The sequence below is a fragment of the Arvicola amphibius genome, chromosome 5 (assembly GCF_903992535.2).
Source record: "Arvicola amphibius chromosome 5, mArvAmp1.2, whole genome shotgun sequence".
NCBI lineage: Eukaryota > Metazoa > Chordata > Mammalia > Rodentia > Cricetidae > Arvicola > Arvicola amphibius.
Genome location: NC_052051.1, coordinates 135,041,333 through 135,059,744, shown reverse-complemented (window position 1 = coordinate 135,059,744; position 18,412 = coordinate 135,041,333). Strand labels below are relative to the sequence as shown.

General features: G+C 39.9%; 1 protein-coding gene across 1 annotated transcript in view; it reads right to left on the bottom strand.

Annotated features, from left to right (window-relative positions):
* The window catches only part of Dctn4 (dynactin subunit 4), a 28,064-nt gene that overhangs the window by 2,906 nt on the left and 6,746 nt on the right, over positions 1-18,412 (bottom strand). Inside the window, exons 3-12 of the mRNA XM_038330270.1 lie at positions 18,099-18,277; positions 15,201-15,244; positions 12,437-12,544; positions 10,518-10,591; positions 10,198-10,310; positions 9,817-9,926; positions 5,339-5,412; positions 3,961-4,015; positions 2,918-3,025; positions 503-600 (exon numbers count right to left, since the gene is read on the bottom strand). Of these exons, the coding sequence (XP_038186198.1) occupies positions 503-600; positions 2,918-3,025; positions 3,961-4,015; positions 5,339-5,412; positions 9,817-9,926; positions 10,198-10,310; positions 10,518-10,591; positions 12,437-12,544; positions 15,201-15,244; positions 18,099-18,277 (963 nt within the window). The remainder of the gene's footprint in view (positions 1-502; positions 601-2,917; positions 3,026-3,960; positions 4,016-5,338; positions 5,413-9,816; positions 9,927-10,197; positions 10,311-10,517; positions 10,592-12,436; positions 12,545-15,200; positions 15,245-18,098; positions 18,278-18,412) is intronic.

The window sequence follows — 18,412 nt, the reverse complement described above, 5'->3', positions numbered from 1 at the left end:
GGAATTGAACCTGGGTCCTCTGGAAGAAGAAAGGAAATTCCTAACTGCTGAGTCATTACTCCAGCCCTTTTTAGTAATTATTTCATAATACATGATAGGGAAAAATTAGTTTTAAAACCCAGGCAAAGAAACAGACACCTAAGTGTGCATCCTTAGGATCTGACTCTGAAATAGCTCACAGAAGCTCATGTCTTCAATGTTCAGTTCCTAGCCCGTCGTGCTATTTTGGAGGCCATGGAACTGGAAGATGGAGGGCCTACCTGAAGGAATAAAGGCACACAGTGAAGGATGTCCTCCCATTTCCAGTCCAGTTGTTTTGAGTGTTCTCTGCAACATGTGACTAGCTTGTGGCCTCACCTCATGCATCCACTGTAGAAGCTAATTAACCTTTTCTTCCTAAGTTGCTCCTATCACACATCTGGTCACAGCCAACACAAAAAGGACGAATCCAGGCTTCTGGATCAGCTGACTGTGGTCTGAGGACCACAGAAAGATCACTTACTCAGGGTCATCCTGAAAGTCCTGGGGCTCTGCCAGTTCATCATACTCAGCTGCGGCATCCTTGCCGGCTAAAACGAGTTCTTTGGGAGGCACCACCACCTGAGTACAAAAGGGACAGATCCAGACAGAGGTGAGCATCACGTTTCTGGACAGTTATACTCCCGATAGCCTTAAAACACTGCTGATGAAGCTGAGCATGAGAATGAAGAATGGAAACAAGTCAAGTGAGCACTGGTTTCAGAGGGGCTGAGATAGCTAGTGCTTACCTGGCAGACAACCTATTGGCATGGCTGTGGATGAATTTCTACATTGGGCTCAGTAGGGTGAAGACCTCCCCTAACTGGGTAGCATCGTTCTGTGGACTGAGGGAGGTTTTATTTCGTCTCCCGTTCCTTTACTATAGATGCTAAAAAACACTGTGACCAACTGACTTGAGGCCAGGCACCATGACTGTGTCCTCCGACTGCCAGGCAAAGATTAGATTGTTCTGTGAAGACTTTGTTGTTCCAGTTATTCTGTTGCAGCAAGAAGAAGGAACTAACGAAGGGAATTCAGCCAGGCTCTGACATAGGGCTGCACTGCATCTTTTCTCTTTTTCTTATTTTTTTTAAAGAGTTGTTTTATACACACACACACACACACACACACACACACACACACACGTGTGTGTGTGTGTGTATGTATGTATGTATGTATGTATGTATGTATGTATGCCTGCCTGCAGGCCAGAAGAGGGCACCAGATCTCATTACAGATGGTTGTGAGCCACCATGTGGTTGCTGGGAACTGAACTCAGGACCTTTGGAAGAGCAGCCAGTGCTTTTAACTGCTGAGCCACCTCACCAGCCCTCTTTCTTATTTTAATGTGTTACTTCAAAAGGGGAGTGCATATACCTTTTATTCTATTATTTTTAAGGTAATTCCTGGCATATTTGAGACAAATTACTCTTTTTTCCCTCCTGAAAACACAAGGACTTTCTGACATTGAACCCTGGGTGTATTTATATTTATGCTTGTGGAGCACAGGTTAGATTCTTATATTGTAACTGGTCCATACTTTGTTATCTCAGAGACCAGCAGCACATTAGAGCCTTGGTCAATGCTGCACCCACACTCCAGACTTTTACGTTTTTAGCTCAACTAGACCTACTTATTATTCTTTGTTTTTTTTTGTTTTTGTTTTTCAAGACAGGGTTTCTCTGTAGCTTTGGAACCTGTCCTGGAACTAGCCCTTGTAGACCAGGCTGGTCTCAAACTCACAGAGATCCGCCTGCCTCTGCCTCCCAGTGCTGGGATTAAAGGCGTGAGCCACCACCGCCCGGCCCTACTTATTATTGTTAATCTTAAAACCAAATGTGAGGACATAGGTCATTGCTTTCTGGAGGTGATGCTGGTGAATGAAATCATTAAAAGGCAGAAGAAAAACCCACTGGGAAATTCTCTACTAATATTCTTTGAATAACAACTGGAGGTACAGGCAGTTCTATAAATACTTGCTGAGTATCACACTGAATTATGAGTTGGTACTACATCAAATTCTCTTAAAATTTCCATCAACTTAACTGGTGGGATGGCTCAGTGAATCAAAGTGCTTGCACCAAGCCCAGCAACCCGAGTTAGTTCCTTTGGACCTACATGGTAGAGCAGAGAACGGACTCTAACCTCTAATCTCACAGCGTGCAGACATACAAATAAATACATATATGCAAAACTAAAAGAATCCCATCAACCTCTGAGCAGCAAAATATAAAAAAGCTGCATTTCATTCATTTGGTTAAAATTATCCTAATATTTAGTCACTGCTATTGTGCTCTATATAAATGTGGGAACGTAGTAGAGATGCCAGTTTCCAAAGGGAGACATCTCATGAGTCCTCAAGAATGAGTACTAAACTGAATGGGGAGGGTGCGTACACTGGGGAGACAGAGCAGGAAGGAGGAGCTCCCCAGCAGGAGCATTTAGGCCCATCAGTGCAGCCATCCCTGTAGCAGCACCTGCAAATGCTAAATTTGAGGATCTGGAGGAAGGTCACACTGAAGAACAGAAAGCAGACATGACCAAGAAGCTGTGCCAAAGAAGTTGGACTTCATCCTCAAGTCAGAGAACTGCACATGATCAGCAGGCTGAGCAGCTGATGCAGGACAAAGGGTCTGGTGGCACACAGGTGATGGGCTGAGATGAAGTAGAAGAACTGAAGTACTAAAGTACTAAAGGGAGTGAGGTCAGACAGTAAGATCCTGTCTGAGACCAAGTGAGAATAATGAGACTCGACAGAGAGTGACTGTGTTTGAGGACAAGATAAAATCAGGACACTGTGGATCACACGTAGAAATGAGAGTGTGGATTATTTTAAGCCATGTCCAATGGAGCCACTGAGGCAATGTCAGGGTCTGTCCGAGGAGACAAACACCCTTACCTTAGCAGTGCTGTTGATATTATCAGGGTCCCCTTCTTCACACTCCAACAGAGTCACATGGGTGAGGTTCTCTACTGGATTTGTAAGAGTGAGGAGGACCTGGCTCTCCTGGAGAATAAGAAAAGCATCTTTCAGACAGGTGCCATACTCCCGCGATGGTCCACTTTCTTAGGTGTTACACAGAATGATTCACACTATCACTCCCTTTTCTCCAGAGCAACCAGACCTCTCATTCCCCTACACCAGAGCATCCTAAAAGAATGGTTACTGATCTTTCTATTTCTGTGTTAGCAACATACCTTCTGGAGTGGCTATCCAGTAAAGAAGCTCAGCATATTCTAGTTACTAGGCCTAGAAACTCTGAGAAAGGTTTATTATCTAAATGATTATTTTGAAGTTTGCAGTTCTTGTCCCACTCTAGTTGTTGCTTAGGGATTGAAAAGGAAAAACCCAAAAAACCCAAAATAAAAACACTATAGCCATAGGCAAGTCAGTATATCAAGGGCAGAAGGAAAATGACATATTAAAACTATAAAATCTTTTTTTAAGATTCCTAAAACTTGATAATATGGTCATTTGCTACTTGAGATTGGTAAAATAAAGGGGTTCTGTAACTCTTTCCATGAGCAGCCTGAAGGCAAAGAGTCAAAGTGGCCACTGCAGAACAGTCAACCATTCATCAGTGCACAGAACACAACCCCATGGAAGAACAGGGCTATTGTACAGAAGAACCTAGCCAACTCTTGGCACTGCACAAATATATGAACCAACAGAGAAGCTCCTACTGGCAACAATAGTTGCCTATGGTAACCAGTATCACTGTCTTTCTTTTTCCCACTCTTCTACCTTTACAGAATGTGTAACCCGCTTCTTACACACCCAACATGCTGTTGGCAAGAATCACAGTTTAAAGAGACAAAGTCTCTAAGTCTTTATCATTTCAAACTGCCCTTTCCCTGAACCTTCCCTACAGCATCCCATTCTACACATGCATAGGCCACTGACTCTAATCAAGTCTGTGTGTCGATAAATCCGGTACTAACCTTCATGTAGCGAAGGTTGGGGATTGACATGATTCTCACTTCTGGAATATAATTGCTACCAACAAATAAAAACATGTATTAATATTCACTGAAGTCTCTTGAAATTATTATTTGACCTAAAAAAAAACCCACACATGAACTAGTGCAACTATAATGTTAACTAGAACACATTAAGAGAAAACAAAAACCTGTAGCACCACAGTAAGAGGCACAAAACCAGACTAACAATGATTCTGACTGAAATTTTAGGATTTCAAGCCTGTATATATACAGAGTTGGGTTAGGGTTTATAGTTGCATGTATCACATCATATGTTTTCCATATAAATTTATTTTGAGGGAATCTCATTTATTTCACTTTTAAGGTAGCTTGTTATAAGATCCAATCTCATTAACTAACATTCTGTATTGCTGTAAACACTAATTCATTCTTCATTCCTACCACACACACAGTACTTCCTGTGTGCCAGGCAATATTCTAAGTATTGTACAAATGTTTACCATAGTGTGCACTCCAACTGTGTCATGTAGTGGTATATTATTTGTTTTAATAAATAAATCTTGCCTGAAGACCAGAGGCAAAGCTAAAGCCACTAGAGGTCAGGTAATGGGACACACCTTTAATCCCAGGATTTCGGAGACAGAGGCAGATTAATATCTGTGAGTTCAAGGCCACCCTGGGCTGTGTTAGATCAATGCAGAAACAAATCCAGGTGGTGGTGCCTCACCTTTAATCCCAGTACTAGGGAGTCATGCCTTTAATCCTAGTACTAGAGGGAATATAAAATGCGAGGAAAGAGAGGCTTAGTGGTTAGTTTGCAGTTGCCAAGCCTTAGTAGAGGTTAAGTGGCTTGGCTGATTTGCTCTTCTGATCTTCAGGTTGAACCCAAATATTTGTCTCTGGGTTTTTATTATTCGTGCTACATTTTGGTGCTCAATGTGGGGCCTAAACACACGACCCTGAGATTAAGAGGGTCATGCTCTACTGAGAAGTAGAATGACTATATACAATATATACAGGTAACAAATCCATCAACAGTGTCTAATCCATGCTGGGCAGTGGTGGCTCATGCCTTTAATCCCAGCACTTGGGGGGCAGAGGCAGGTGGATCTCTGTGAGTTTGAGGCCAGCCTGATCTATAAGAACTGGTTCCTGATGTGGGATTCCAGGATGTGCCACAGTTTCAGGCTGCACAGCCTTGGGTCTAAATTTATAGATGTACTTGAGACTTCATGCTGTTCGACTAAATTCAAAACCAGAAGAGGAACAGAAAGACTCTCCTGATGTAATTTTTCTTTTCCTTTTTAGATTTTTTAAAAAAGATAAACCACATTGAAAAAGATTCATAAAACCTCAATCAACAACCCAACATACTTACACAGCAACCAGCTGGATTTTGAATTTGATAGATGTTGGATTAAATTCTGGCTTGCTTAAGTTGTGCTCACATTTCTGAAATAAAAAGTACATGTCAGAGGGAAATAAGAATATACTCTGAAGATCCACAGAACCATTAAATGCAGAAAGAAAGTAGTTACTAGAATTTTATGTTTTGTCCTGCCCAAAGTCTTTAACTATTATAACAGAATTTATGGTACTAATAACCAAAATTTATAGAATACATTTGGGTCATCACAAATTATCACAGTATGTAGTGCTGAGAAACTGTGTAAACAACTTAAGACAAACACTACACTGACTTCATCAGATGAAGTACACAGTTGTTAATTTTCTCTCCTAACAGATGATTAAAATGAAACCCAAGGAGAAATAGCCCAAAGCTACAGAGAAACCCTGTCTCAAAAAACAAAACAAACAAAACAAACAAAAAATGTTTAAGTGGTACAAAGCTTTTTCTGTTATACAGAGTACATTACTAGTGTGTTCCTTGTGTCTCTTTGCAGGGCCAATCTGCACAGGGCAGGCTAGACACATTAGTGCACAAAGCGAAGTCTGTACATTCTCTTGCCCTTTCTATTTTACATTAATCTTGGAATTCTATCCTAGCACACATAGGAACCTCATATTTAGTGCTCCACTGTAATGATTTCTGTAACTTTAACCAGACAACTGAAATATTTAGAATATTTCAATCACTTTGTAACTATAAGTAAAGCAGCAATGAGTACTGGACATGAGTCAATTTCCAATGCATAAACGTGTAAGAAAATTTCCTAAGTGTAGATCAATGGGAAAGCCATTTACTACTTTGATAGATACTCCCAAGCTGCTAATTTCTGCTATCTGCTGACTATCAAATGGCATCTCGAGGCAGTTTTAGTACACATTGCTGTCATTACCATGTAAGTTCAAGTGTCTTTCATGCTCACTAACTACAGGAATTTTCTCTGCCACAGTCACTCGTTATTTTTATATTGGGTTACCCTGTGTTTGGTTTTGGACAGAGGGTCTTAGAATATGCCACTCCCTGCTTTTGTATCCAGAATGGTGGAATCGTAGGATGTGCCCTGTGCTTGCTTTATATTATACACCCCCTTGCTGTGTTCTAGAGTCGGGTATACATCCTACAGAGAGATCCTTCATTATCCGTACACCTTATGAATGGCTCTTCTCAGTCTCTGTACATCTTGTTTACAGATTTTCTGTGGGATATAAGCACAAGTTTTATTGTTACTGTGGTAAAAGATCCAACTGTGCAATGTTTGTTGTTTGCCTGCCTTGTTTGTGAAATCATCCCTTACTTGGAAATCATATATGAACAATTCTAATTTTCTCACCTTCTATTTGCCTTTTATGGTTCCAATTTTCCCAGGCAAAAAAAACCTTTTTTCTTTTTCTTTTCTTTCTTTTTTTTTTGGAGATAATGTCTCACGTACCTGAGCTGGCCTTGAATTTGCTATGTAACTGAGGATGACCCTGAACTTATGAACCTTCTCTTTCTATTTCCTGAATACTGGAATTATAGGCACGTAGTCCACATCCAGTTTTCTGTGGTACTGGGGACTGAACCCATGCACATTAGGCAATTGCACCATCAACTGAACTATTTGCTTACCTGCCACCCAGCAAAATTTCATAATCTAGTCTTTTTCCAGTGATTTGTAAGCCATAATTATCAAACATTAATTTTTTTAAAATTTTTTTATTTTTTTTTTTTTGAGACAGGGTTTCCCGTGCAGCCCTGGTTATCCTGGAACTCACTCTGTAGATGAGGCTGGCCCTTGAACTTACAGAGATACACTTGCCTTTGTTGTGGATTAAAGGCATGCACCACCACTGCCCAACTTACTCTGCCTTTTGTATTTAAAAATATATACCATACTAGTATATTACTTTGAAAAATCAGTATTATGCCATGTGCAAAGTTGATAGGAAAAAAATAACTGCCTATTTTGAGTAGCTATTACTGTATTAGTGGTGTATTCTATATCCAACATCTATGTAAATCTGCACTAATTTACATACTAACATTTACTTTTATTAATGTCTGTTAAAAAAATCAACTTTTGATTTTCTCTTGTATTCTGCATTATTTAATTCCTCAACATAGTTAATATCTGCTTTTACTTCTACTTTGTTGAATTTACTTTGCTGCTATTTTTATAACTTTTGGAAATAGATGCTAAGATATCAATACTTTAACTTCTCTTATGTGTAAATACTATTTCTGTAACTCTGTATAGCTACACAAACATTTATATATCTAAGATGGCTTTACTTATAGCATGTAAGTTTTGCTATATAAACATTACCAATTTAAACTTAATTACATTATGACCAAATGATATACTTTAACAATTTAATCTTCCAAAGATATTAAAATTTATTTTTATTTAATTTTTAATTATGTGCATGGGAGTGTCTGGATATGCGCAGGTAAGTGCAAGTACCCCTGGAGGCCAGAAGAAGATGCTGAATCCTCTGCAGCTGGAATTACAGGTGGTTTTGAGCCGCCTAATATGGGCTCTGGGAAAAAAACTCCTTAGCAAGAGCAGTAAGTGCTCTACAATGCTGAGTCATCTTTCCAGCCCCTGAGATTTTCTTTAGTATCCAGCATATAGTCAATTTTTAGAGTGCTCTGTTTATACTATACAGATGTTAGGTATAACATTTTGTATACACATCTATTTGGTCAGGTTTGCTAGTTAAAGGTCCAAATCTTTCCTTACTGACTTATGTTTGTTCTGTTTCTAAGGTAAATATATGTCAAAATATTCCCAAATTATATGTCTATTTATTTTCTCAAAAATTGCTTTGTGTACTTTGAGTCTATCATCTAGTACTTATAAATTTTGATCATTATATCGTCTGTGAGCTGAGCCTTTGTGAAAGTGAAATACGAGGCTGGGCATAGTGGTGTACACCCTTATATACCAGCACTAGGGAGGCAGACACAGGCAGACCTCTGTGAATTTGATCTGCATGGCAAGTTCCAGGACAATTAAGACTCCATAGAGACCTTATCTTAAAAAAACAAAGACAAAAGAAAGGAAAAAAAAAGTAAAATACTTTTTAAAAAAAGAAATTAGTGTTTGACCAGTCAGGCACACTGGTACATGACTTTAATCCCAGCACTTGGGAGGCAGACCTCTGAGAGTTTAAGGCCAGCCTGGTCTACATGAGTTCCAGGACAGCCAGAGATACATGGTGAGACACTGTCTTGAAAATGAAAAATAGGGGGCTGGAGAGATGGCTCAGAGGTTAAGAGCACTGCCTGCTCTTCCAAAGGTCCTGAGTTCAATTCCCAGTAACCACATGGTGGCTTACAACCATCTGTAATGAGATCTGGTGCCCTCTCCTGGCCTGCACCATACATGCAGTCAGAATACTGTATATATGTATATAACAAATAAATCCTAAAAAAAAAAATAAAAAGAAAATGAAAAATAGAAAAATAAACAGTGTTTGTACAACTCCCACTGTTCCTTCTTCTTTTCTGATGAGAATCAAACCCAGGACCTTGTGTGTGCTATAAGCACTGTTAAATTAACACTGAGCTCTACCCTGAGCCCTTGGCATTTTGAGACAGGGTATCATTGCTGTACAGCTCAGGCTGGCCTTGAAGCGAAGATCCTCAGATGCCCAGGCGCTGGTTATAGGCATGTACCACCATGTCCAGCTCTAGCTGCACTTTAACTCTCTCAATTCTTTTATTTCTGTTGTTTCTAACAGCACAGAAATGAGTTGTGGTGTTTGTTCAATGTATTTAGTTGGACATTCTTTTTCTTATTTAATGAATTAATCAGTGTGAGTATGGGCACTCGTCTCCTTCTACCATGTGGGTTCCAGGGATCAAAGGTTATCATGCTTAATGGCATATGCCTTCACACACTGAACCATCTGAGCCTGATAAGAAGCTTGAGCTATATGCTCATTCTACATTCTTAGTTATTTTTTAAAGATTTATTATGTATACAACCTCCTCCATGTATGCCTGCAGGCCAGAAGAGGGCACCAGATCTCATTACAGATGGTTGTGAGCCACCATGTGGTTGCTGGGAATTGAACTCAGGACCTTTGGAAGAGCAGGCAATGCTCTTAACCGCTGAGCCAACTCTCCAGCCCTTGATTTTTCTTAAATTGTTTAATTTGTATTAGTGTTTTACTTGTATACCCTAAAAGCCATACGTTTTCTGCTATTCTGTTATGGGCTTACATTATGCATTCAATCTTCAGATACTTCAGTCTCCATATCTGTAGAGCAGGAACAACAATGGTAGCTACTTTCAGAGTCATTAGGATTGAATTTATATTGAAACCATTTAAAATAATGTCCAAACATCTGGTGTGCTCTCTGAGCTTTCTGTATTTACTACACTGGCCAGATATCACTCATGTCTACTCTATCTGTTTTTCTCTTGGACAAATGGCGACTCTATAGGAAAGAGTATTTACCCGACAGCGCAGGGACCGTTTGATCAGAAGGTGCTTGTGTCGAGGATAGAGCTGTGAAGCAGAGACTGGCTGGAAGTCAGGCTGTAAGAGGCGCTGCTGAAGGGTGGTCACTAGCAAGAAAGGCAGAAATCAGGCTTAGTTTACAGTCAGTTTTAAAAATCAGACTCTATGCAGGCAACAAAACATGCTACCTGAAGCAATACATCAAAATGAACAGTATTGAAAGATATTTTAAAGTTCTTTAAATGAGTATATCTAATTTATTTTCTATACATCATTTTACTAAAGATTCCATTAAGAATCTCAAGTCCTGAGGCATGCTGGAGTCAAAGCATACACAGCCAGAGAACAGAGCAGGAACAGAAGAATGTATAAAATTACCCTCCGTTAAGTTCACTGGTCGTGTGTAATAGTCTTCAGGCAGAGGTTCCACTTCAGCAACAGCCTGAGCTGGCTCAATCTTTACCTCTTTCTGGTCTTCTCCTTCTCTAAGGCTAAAAAATGAGAAGTCGTAATTTCCCAAGGGTCCATTCAAAGTCCTTATCAAAGACTGAAGTAATCCTCTAACATAAAGTATCTTACAGTTTGGGTCTTTTTTAAGTCTAAGACTCTTTTTCCTATTGGTAACTTAAAAAAAAGATAGCCCTTTAAACATGCATTCTGTTATCTGCTGTTCTCAGTTACTTAATGTCCAAACTTACGAAAGTCCAGCAAGTGTACTAATGGATGCACCAGCTCGTGGTCGCTGAAGCCTGGTTCCAAGACTGTACTTGTCCTAAACAAAGTTCAGAAGTTCCTATTAGAAAGGCCAGTTTATACATCCTATTCATTGAAGGCAAGAAACGGGAGGATAGCATGAGAAGCTTAGGGGAAATAAGCAAAAACTGAAACAAAACCAAAAGTAATAAAACCAAAGAGCTACTCAAAATCTACTTTATTTGTAACCCACATTACTATTCTATTCCTAGAATAGGCAACACAGAGACTAAAACTATAGTAGGACAGTAAAAGTGGACCACACACAAGCTTGTAACACTAGTCTAAGAACGTCCAAGCTATGGTTCAGGCAAGAACTATGTGAAGTATCTAAGACACATAATGACCATCTGCTAACTTCTTCAGGGTTAGCAAGAATCATAAAAGAGAACTTACCACTACATGAATAGTGTGTTGCTGTAGAGCCCCCAAATAGCAGCAGGTTACAACAGAGACAAAAAAAAATGAAGCATAAGATAAAAGCAAATGCATACAGCCGGCAGGTATATGGGAAGGTTAGAAGGATAGAGCAATTAGTTCCAAGTCCTGTCCTAATATGTAAGTGTGGATATGCTGATCAGGCACTGGACTATTTGGGAACATTCACTTACTTTGGTTAAGTGTAGGTGCTTTAGTTAATGTTTAACTAAACTTACATCTATACATTTCTATCTGAACCCTACCAATCATTATGTCTTTAGTGGCTTAACTAATTGTCCAGTAGATACAGTACAACAAGCTATTTAAACTTCCAGATCTCATTTCCTCACGTGTACAATGACAATGGGGGAATACTATCCACCTTACAGGACTGCTGTGGTGATTAAATAAAATGATATACATTATGTATTTAGCACAGTGCTCGACACGTCACACCATGTTATATGTTCAGTGTCAACATGTTAGGGCTCAAGCAGGTACAAGGAAAAGGAACTGTTCTGTGAGAACAAATGAAACTTGGGGGAGAACAAAAAAACCCTCAGAATCCCAATCCTTGTTTCTGTTTAGTAATTATAAACTAGCAGAAAATGACATCCATAAACCATTTCTACCAACAACTCCACTTGTGTGTATCTCTGCTTATTTAACCACACAAACGTACTGTGTAAGGCTTAGGATGCAGTCAGTGAGAGAGTGCTTGCCAACAGAGATCAGGTCCCAAGTTCAACCCATCAGCAACCGTGCCACCACCGCCACTACCACAAATACTGTGCATGTGCCCGTGATTTCCATCTTGAAAAAAATGAGGATGGGGCCAGGCGGTGGTGGCCACGCCTTTAACGTCAACACCTGGGAGGCAGAGACAGGCAAATCTCTGTGAGCTCGAGGCCAGTCTGGTCTAAAGAGCGAGTTCCAGGACTGGCTCCAAAAAGCTACAGAGAAACCTTGTCATGAAAAACAAAAACAAAACAAAACAACAACAACAAAAAAGATGAGGATGGTGTGGTAATTGGTAAGGTGTCAAAATAAAAACAAAGACTAGAACTGGGAACTCAGGATGCCAGAGGAATATTGCAATGGTAGGCAGAATAAAATCTACCACCCCACTGTCTTTTCTATCTTTCTGTAATATGCAAAAGCACTCAACAGTTTGTATAGTCTAAAAAATTAAGCAGTAACTTTTAGTAGGAATAAACATGAAATGGAACAATGAAGGAAGAAAGATAGATGCCCATATTAAAACACAAGGAATTTAAATAAAATTAATGACATACAAAAGCACAGCCGTGGGCTTACATGTCTGTATGTGAGAAACTGTTTTTGATACCAACTACAGAAATCTAGGACACCGGCCATTTTCTGAAATGGCCACTATCCTGATGCCTTACAGGCCTTGCAAAATATCTTTGTGCCAAATTCTCACCGAAAAAGCCATAGGCATGTAGTTCCTACGCCGTGCCAGTTTCTTGCGATCTCGTTCAACCTTTTCCTTCTGAGCAAGTTGCTGGTAATATTCAATCAACTTATTCATCTGTAAGAAATCAAAGACTCTATTTGTCTCATGAAAGACTAACAAAATCAATCAATTGCATTAACTAGAAGTAAAATGAGCCGGGTGGTGGTGGCACATGCTTTTAACCACAGCACTCAGCAGGTGGATCTCTGTGAGTTTGAGGCCAGTCTGATCTACAAATCGAGTTCCAAGACAGCCAGAACTGTTTCACAAAGAAACTCTTTCTCAACAAACAAACAAAAAAAGAAACAAGGAAAGTTATGAAGTGGGCAAGTTTTATTTTTTTCCCTCCTTTTTCTGTAAAGGGAATTTTCCCTCATAACAATGTTTTCAGAACTGAAATGAAATCCTCACATCCGCAAGATGACATGCTCCATACGTCACTCACTGCGTACCACACCCAGCCTTCTGTCACTTTTTAATTCATTTTTTCATCATAAAGCAGTATAAAAATTCAAACACACAAACATAAAGAATAGAACACTACTCTGCCTCATCCTTTGGTTGAGGGTAGCCTTTCCTTTCAACTAGGTACCTGCTATTACCAGTTATGTCTTTCTGACACATTTGAAAAACAAGTATATGATACACTTTAAAACACCCATGTATAGATATAGAACTTGCTCCAAACCACAAAGTGCTTTATTTTTCATGTAAAAGGGAATAAAATGTCTGTTCTTTTTCACTCCAAGTATAATGACTTCCCATACATCTGATCTGCCTCTCTGACCATTACTAACACACCTACCTACCTTGTTCTTTTCAAAGGCTGGACCTCATTGTATAGAACAAATGTTCTAAAAGGTATTTAAACATTTCTTACAAGAGGACACAAATGGTCTTCTAGTGTCGTTCTTGTCCTCTCTAATCAGCAGCAAAAATATTTTTTTTAAAAGAGATTTACTTTATGTCCATGGTTGTTTTAACTACGTGTATGTCTGAATTATATATGTGTAGTGTCTGTGGTGGCCAGAAGAGGGTGGTAGATCCCTTATGTCCTGGTTGGGATAATTTTTGTCTACTAGATACAAGTTAGAGTTATCTTGGAAGAGAGATGTCAACGGAGGAATTGCCTCTACCAGACTGCCTGTAGGCAAGACTGTAGTGCATTTTCTCGATGAACGACTGATGTGGGAGGACCCACACCGTCTTCTCTGATTACAGGGTTTTCAGAACTGGGATGAAATCTTCACATCCAACCAGAGAATGCATGGGCTGTGGAGGAGTCGAGAGGATGTGCTCCATACTTCTCTGCCTACCACACCCAGCTTTCTGGTACTGTGGGTTGTACCACCCTTGAGCAGGTGGTCTTGGGGTATATAAGAAAGCAAAATGAGCAAGCCACAGGGCAAGTCTGCCTTGACTTCCCTCAGTGATAGAGTATGGCCTGAAAGTTTGAAGATGAAACAAACCCTTTCCTCTCTAAGTTGCTTTTGTTATGGCCTTTATCACAGCAATAGACACCAAACTAAGACACCCTGGAACTGGAGTTACAGAGTGTCATTAGTGACCACGTAGATGCTGGGAATTGAACTCAAGTCCTCTGGAAGATCACCCAGTACTCTCAACCACTAAGCTAATTGCCCATGCAATTGATTTTTTTAAAAAAACACTAATGTGATCCTGTCATCTCCTTATTTTTAAACATTTAAGGCTTCTCAAACTTCTTGGTCTACAAGGTCAACCCTCAACACCCTTCTCCATTTGCCGATACCACCCTCCACTTCAACCACTCTCTCAGCTACTATCTGCTTTGTGTCCTCCACCTACAGGCTGCTCACCTGCTTCAACTCTTTCCCCTCTGTCTAGCATCTCCAGACAGCAGCACAATGCTCACGATGACCTCATTAGTTGAAATTTCCAAGAGATGTTGACAAGGCACAATTTCTCCCTCACATTACTTACTTCAGTTTCTACTTTACCCGGAGAGAATTTTTCTCTTCCCTATCAGACACGCTGAAGATTTCATATACATACACGATCACATATATCTATGTGCAAGTACTTGTTCATATATACATGCATTTCTGTAGGTGAGCATCTATGAAGTACACACAACAAAGAATTCTAGAAACCTGTATCAACACATACTACACACTATACATGCGAGAAAACCATTTTCCTACACTGGACACTTTCAGCATTTTTAATTTTTGCTGATGTTATAGGTGAAAACTGTAAATTCCTGTTTAGTTTTCACCTGGACAGTATAGTGTGCATGCTGATAACAGACCATCAGTTCCTCACACTGTTCTAATGCAGGGGTTAAAAAGCCAACTGCAGCACATACTGCAAAAACGCCCTATCATGCTTCTGCAGGAAGTTATTACTGGTCCAAAGGTACCTTCAAAATTATTAGTGTCTCTAGGACTGAAAGGTCTATGTGCTCGTATTTCTAAGAGTATCTGATAGTGAACAAAACTTTTATTAGTTACTGTTGGGCATGTGAAGAAAACAACAAAGTTATTTCAATCCTCTTCTGAAACACAACTGGAACACAGAACCAAAACTACAAGTGTTTTCCACAACTTCAGTCAAGAGAGAAGAAGTGGCACTGACTTAAAGCCTCTTTGTGAGTAACTGACCCACAGCACAGATACAGGCACTTCTAGGAATGGGCCACTCCCACTGCCTTTCTGGTTTCTTCCTCTGTAGCCTATGTTCTTGTACTTACCCGTTGTGTGTGAGGATTTTCTGGTTCTTGCCAACCGCCACTCGCTAGAAAATAAACATTGAACAGTAATTTTATCTTTTTATTTTCAAAATTGTCACCTATAGGACATAAATTAAAAATATAGAATCTCCAGGAAAGAACACTTACGGACCAGCATAACTGAAGAGCAACACACACACCCTTTCTCTTTCTCTATCCCCTTCTCCTTTCCTCTTTCTTTCCAATACTAGGGGCTGAACCTAGGGCTCTGCCCATATTCTACACTGAGCTATATTCCAAGCCCTTAAACAACTCAGGTAGTCAAGTTTGTAGAGCAAGAGCGTCTACCCACTGAGTCATCTCACCAATCTTGTTTCTAAAATGTTTGAGACATAATCTTGTTTAGTTGCCAAAGCTGGCCTTGTTCTGTATCCCAGGCAAACTTAAAGTTTGTAATCCTCCTGTCTCAGCTTCCCAAGTAGCTAGGATCACAGGCTTAGGCTATCAAGCCCAACATAACATTATTTCTTTAAATATAATGAGGGTGATGATGACCCTCAGCAGCACTAAGAATGTAAGCACGGTGTCTGCAACAGGCACCTGGAATGGAGCACGGAGCATATTTTTTTTTCTGTTCTCATAATATGTTCTGAGGTAAGGTATTCTGACTGGTCCCATTTCATAGATGAGAAATTCAAAGCTCAGAATGGCTAACAGATCTAAAGTTACACAGATAGTAAGTAGATAGTAAATAAGTAGATAGTAGATAGATAGATAGTAGATAGTAGAGATAGGAATCAACTCAGGAAGTAGGCAGGATCTGGAAACCCTGTTCTCATCTGTAGCACGATCCAAATTCTGAACAAGTGGTGCTGTAGCAACTGGATCTGCACATGCAAAACAAAATCCCCCAAACTCAAACCCATACAAACTTCAAAACCCTTGACCATTAAAAAATGCACAGAACTTACCTGAGAAATAGACAACAGGCTAAAACCTAAGGGTCAAAACTTGCATGTCTATAAGTATACAGAGTAGCAAAGCTGGATTAGGTTAAAGTCTCTTCAACAGGAAGACAAACTATAAACACACCTGCACACACAAGGAACAATAAGTGGGAAAAGGAACCCGATAAGGTAGTTATGTGTCTATAATACCAGCACTTAAGAGGTGGAGGCGAGATGAACAGGAGTTCAAGACCAGCCTGGGCATGAGCCCCGTCTCTAAAAAAAAGACAAAAGACTTGTAGATATTTTGCTGAGGATGCTGTCTGTATGTGTGAAAGATAATAAAGAAAACACACACTAGCCAGGTGTGGTGGCTCAGATCTGTAATCCCAAAACACTAGAGATTTAGGTTCAAGATTCACCATTTCTTTACATTTTTTTAATAATAAAAAAGTATAATAAGGTAAAGCAAAAACTAACACATCAGAATTGGACAAAACAAATAAGCAGAAGGAAAAGAGCCCAAGAAAAGGCACAATAATCAGAGATCCACTTGTCCGTACACACAGGAATCCTGTAAAAACACTAAACTGATATTCCTAATGCATACTCAGGGGGCCTAGTGCAGACCCAAGAATCAACATTTCAAGATCAGCCTGGCCAGAAAACCAAAATAAAATACAAACTAAAAGATAGTTCAGCAGTTGAGACCATTTGTTGCTCTTGCAGAGGAGCTGGGCTCAGTTCTTAGCACCCATGTGGAGGCTTGCAATTGTCTGTTCTGTAACTCCATTTCTAGAAGATCAAACACCCTCTTTTGGCCTTCATGGGCACCGCATGAATGTGATACATGCAGGCAAAATACCCAAATGCATAACACATAGATAAATAGGGGCTGGAGAAATGGCTCAGCAGTTAGAAGCACTGGCTACTTATTCTTCCAGAGCTTCCAGGTCTGATTTCCAGCACCCACATGGTGGCTCACAACCATCTGTAACTCCAGCTCAGGGGATCTAATCCTTTTCTGCCTCAAAAAGTAAATACATAAGGCTGGCAGGATGGCTCAGCAATTAAAGGCACTTGCCACTAAGCCCAAGGACCTGAGTTCGGGCCCCAGAACCCACACTGGTGAGAGCATCAACTCCCGAGAGTTGTCCTCAGGCCTCCAAACAGGCATGCACACACAAACAAAAAATAAAAGTAAATAGGGGTCATCAAACTGTTCTCCAAGATGATAGTATTTGAGAATTAGCCTGTATCTAACATGATATAATCAGAATCAAAAAAGTATTTGAGGAATAGCATTTTTCTAATTTGTAGCTAAATGAACACCTTTGAAGATGATCACTTTTATCTTCAGCTATGAGACCCGTTCAAATCCTTTGCTGTGTTCCTTCTGACTCTCCTAAAACTTGATCTATAGGGTTCTTCAATTTGGTTAGTCTGTTAGTTAGTTCTGCTTTTCTAAATTTATCATTTTTAATTTTGTCCATGATATTTAAATTTCAGATAAAAAATTGTTTTTGAGGTAGGGTATCACATAGCCCAGGATGGCTTTGAGCTCCACAGGCAGGTGAGAATGACCCAGAATTTTTGATTCTCCTGCCTCTACCTCTGAAATGCTGGGATTACATATACAAGCTAGAATACCTGGTGTATACAGTGCTGGGAATTGAACCCAGGGCCTCATAAACAATATCCCTAGCTCAAGAAATATTTTTTAAATAAATGGTATTAAGTTTGGCTGTAGTATTAGATTCATAAAAGTTACTTTACCAACTCTAAGAAAACAGAATAGTAATAGTCCAAGATGAGAAACTATGATCCACAAATGTGAGGCTATGGGTGCACAGAAGACTTACTGACAACTGTCCTCAACTTAGGTTCTATAGCCCAGCACATACAGAGCCGATAGTCTATGGAGAATTACAGCACCGACAGCAGAGCAAACCCCATGTTCAAGTACACTCACCTACAGATTTGTCTGCCATGCCCACATCTCTAGAAGTCCATCGACAAAATCCACAGGCCAAGTAGTAGGCTTTCTTCATGGTGGTTTTGGCTGGGTCATCTGGAAGCTGTGTGGAGATGCTGGTGGCCCGGGTGGAAAGAGTGTGCATGCACCCAGGACAGTCAAAGCAGTTGGCACATCTGTGACATGGCAAACACAACCATTCATTCAACTAATACTTACAGGCACCTACTATGTGCTAGACATTGATTTAGTTCAAGGTCTCTTAAACTTTTTCTACTTTCGAGAAGTTTTTCACATAATCTCTAGGGTAT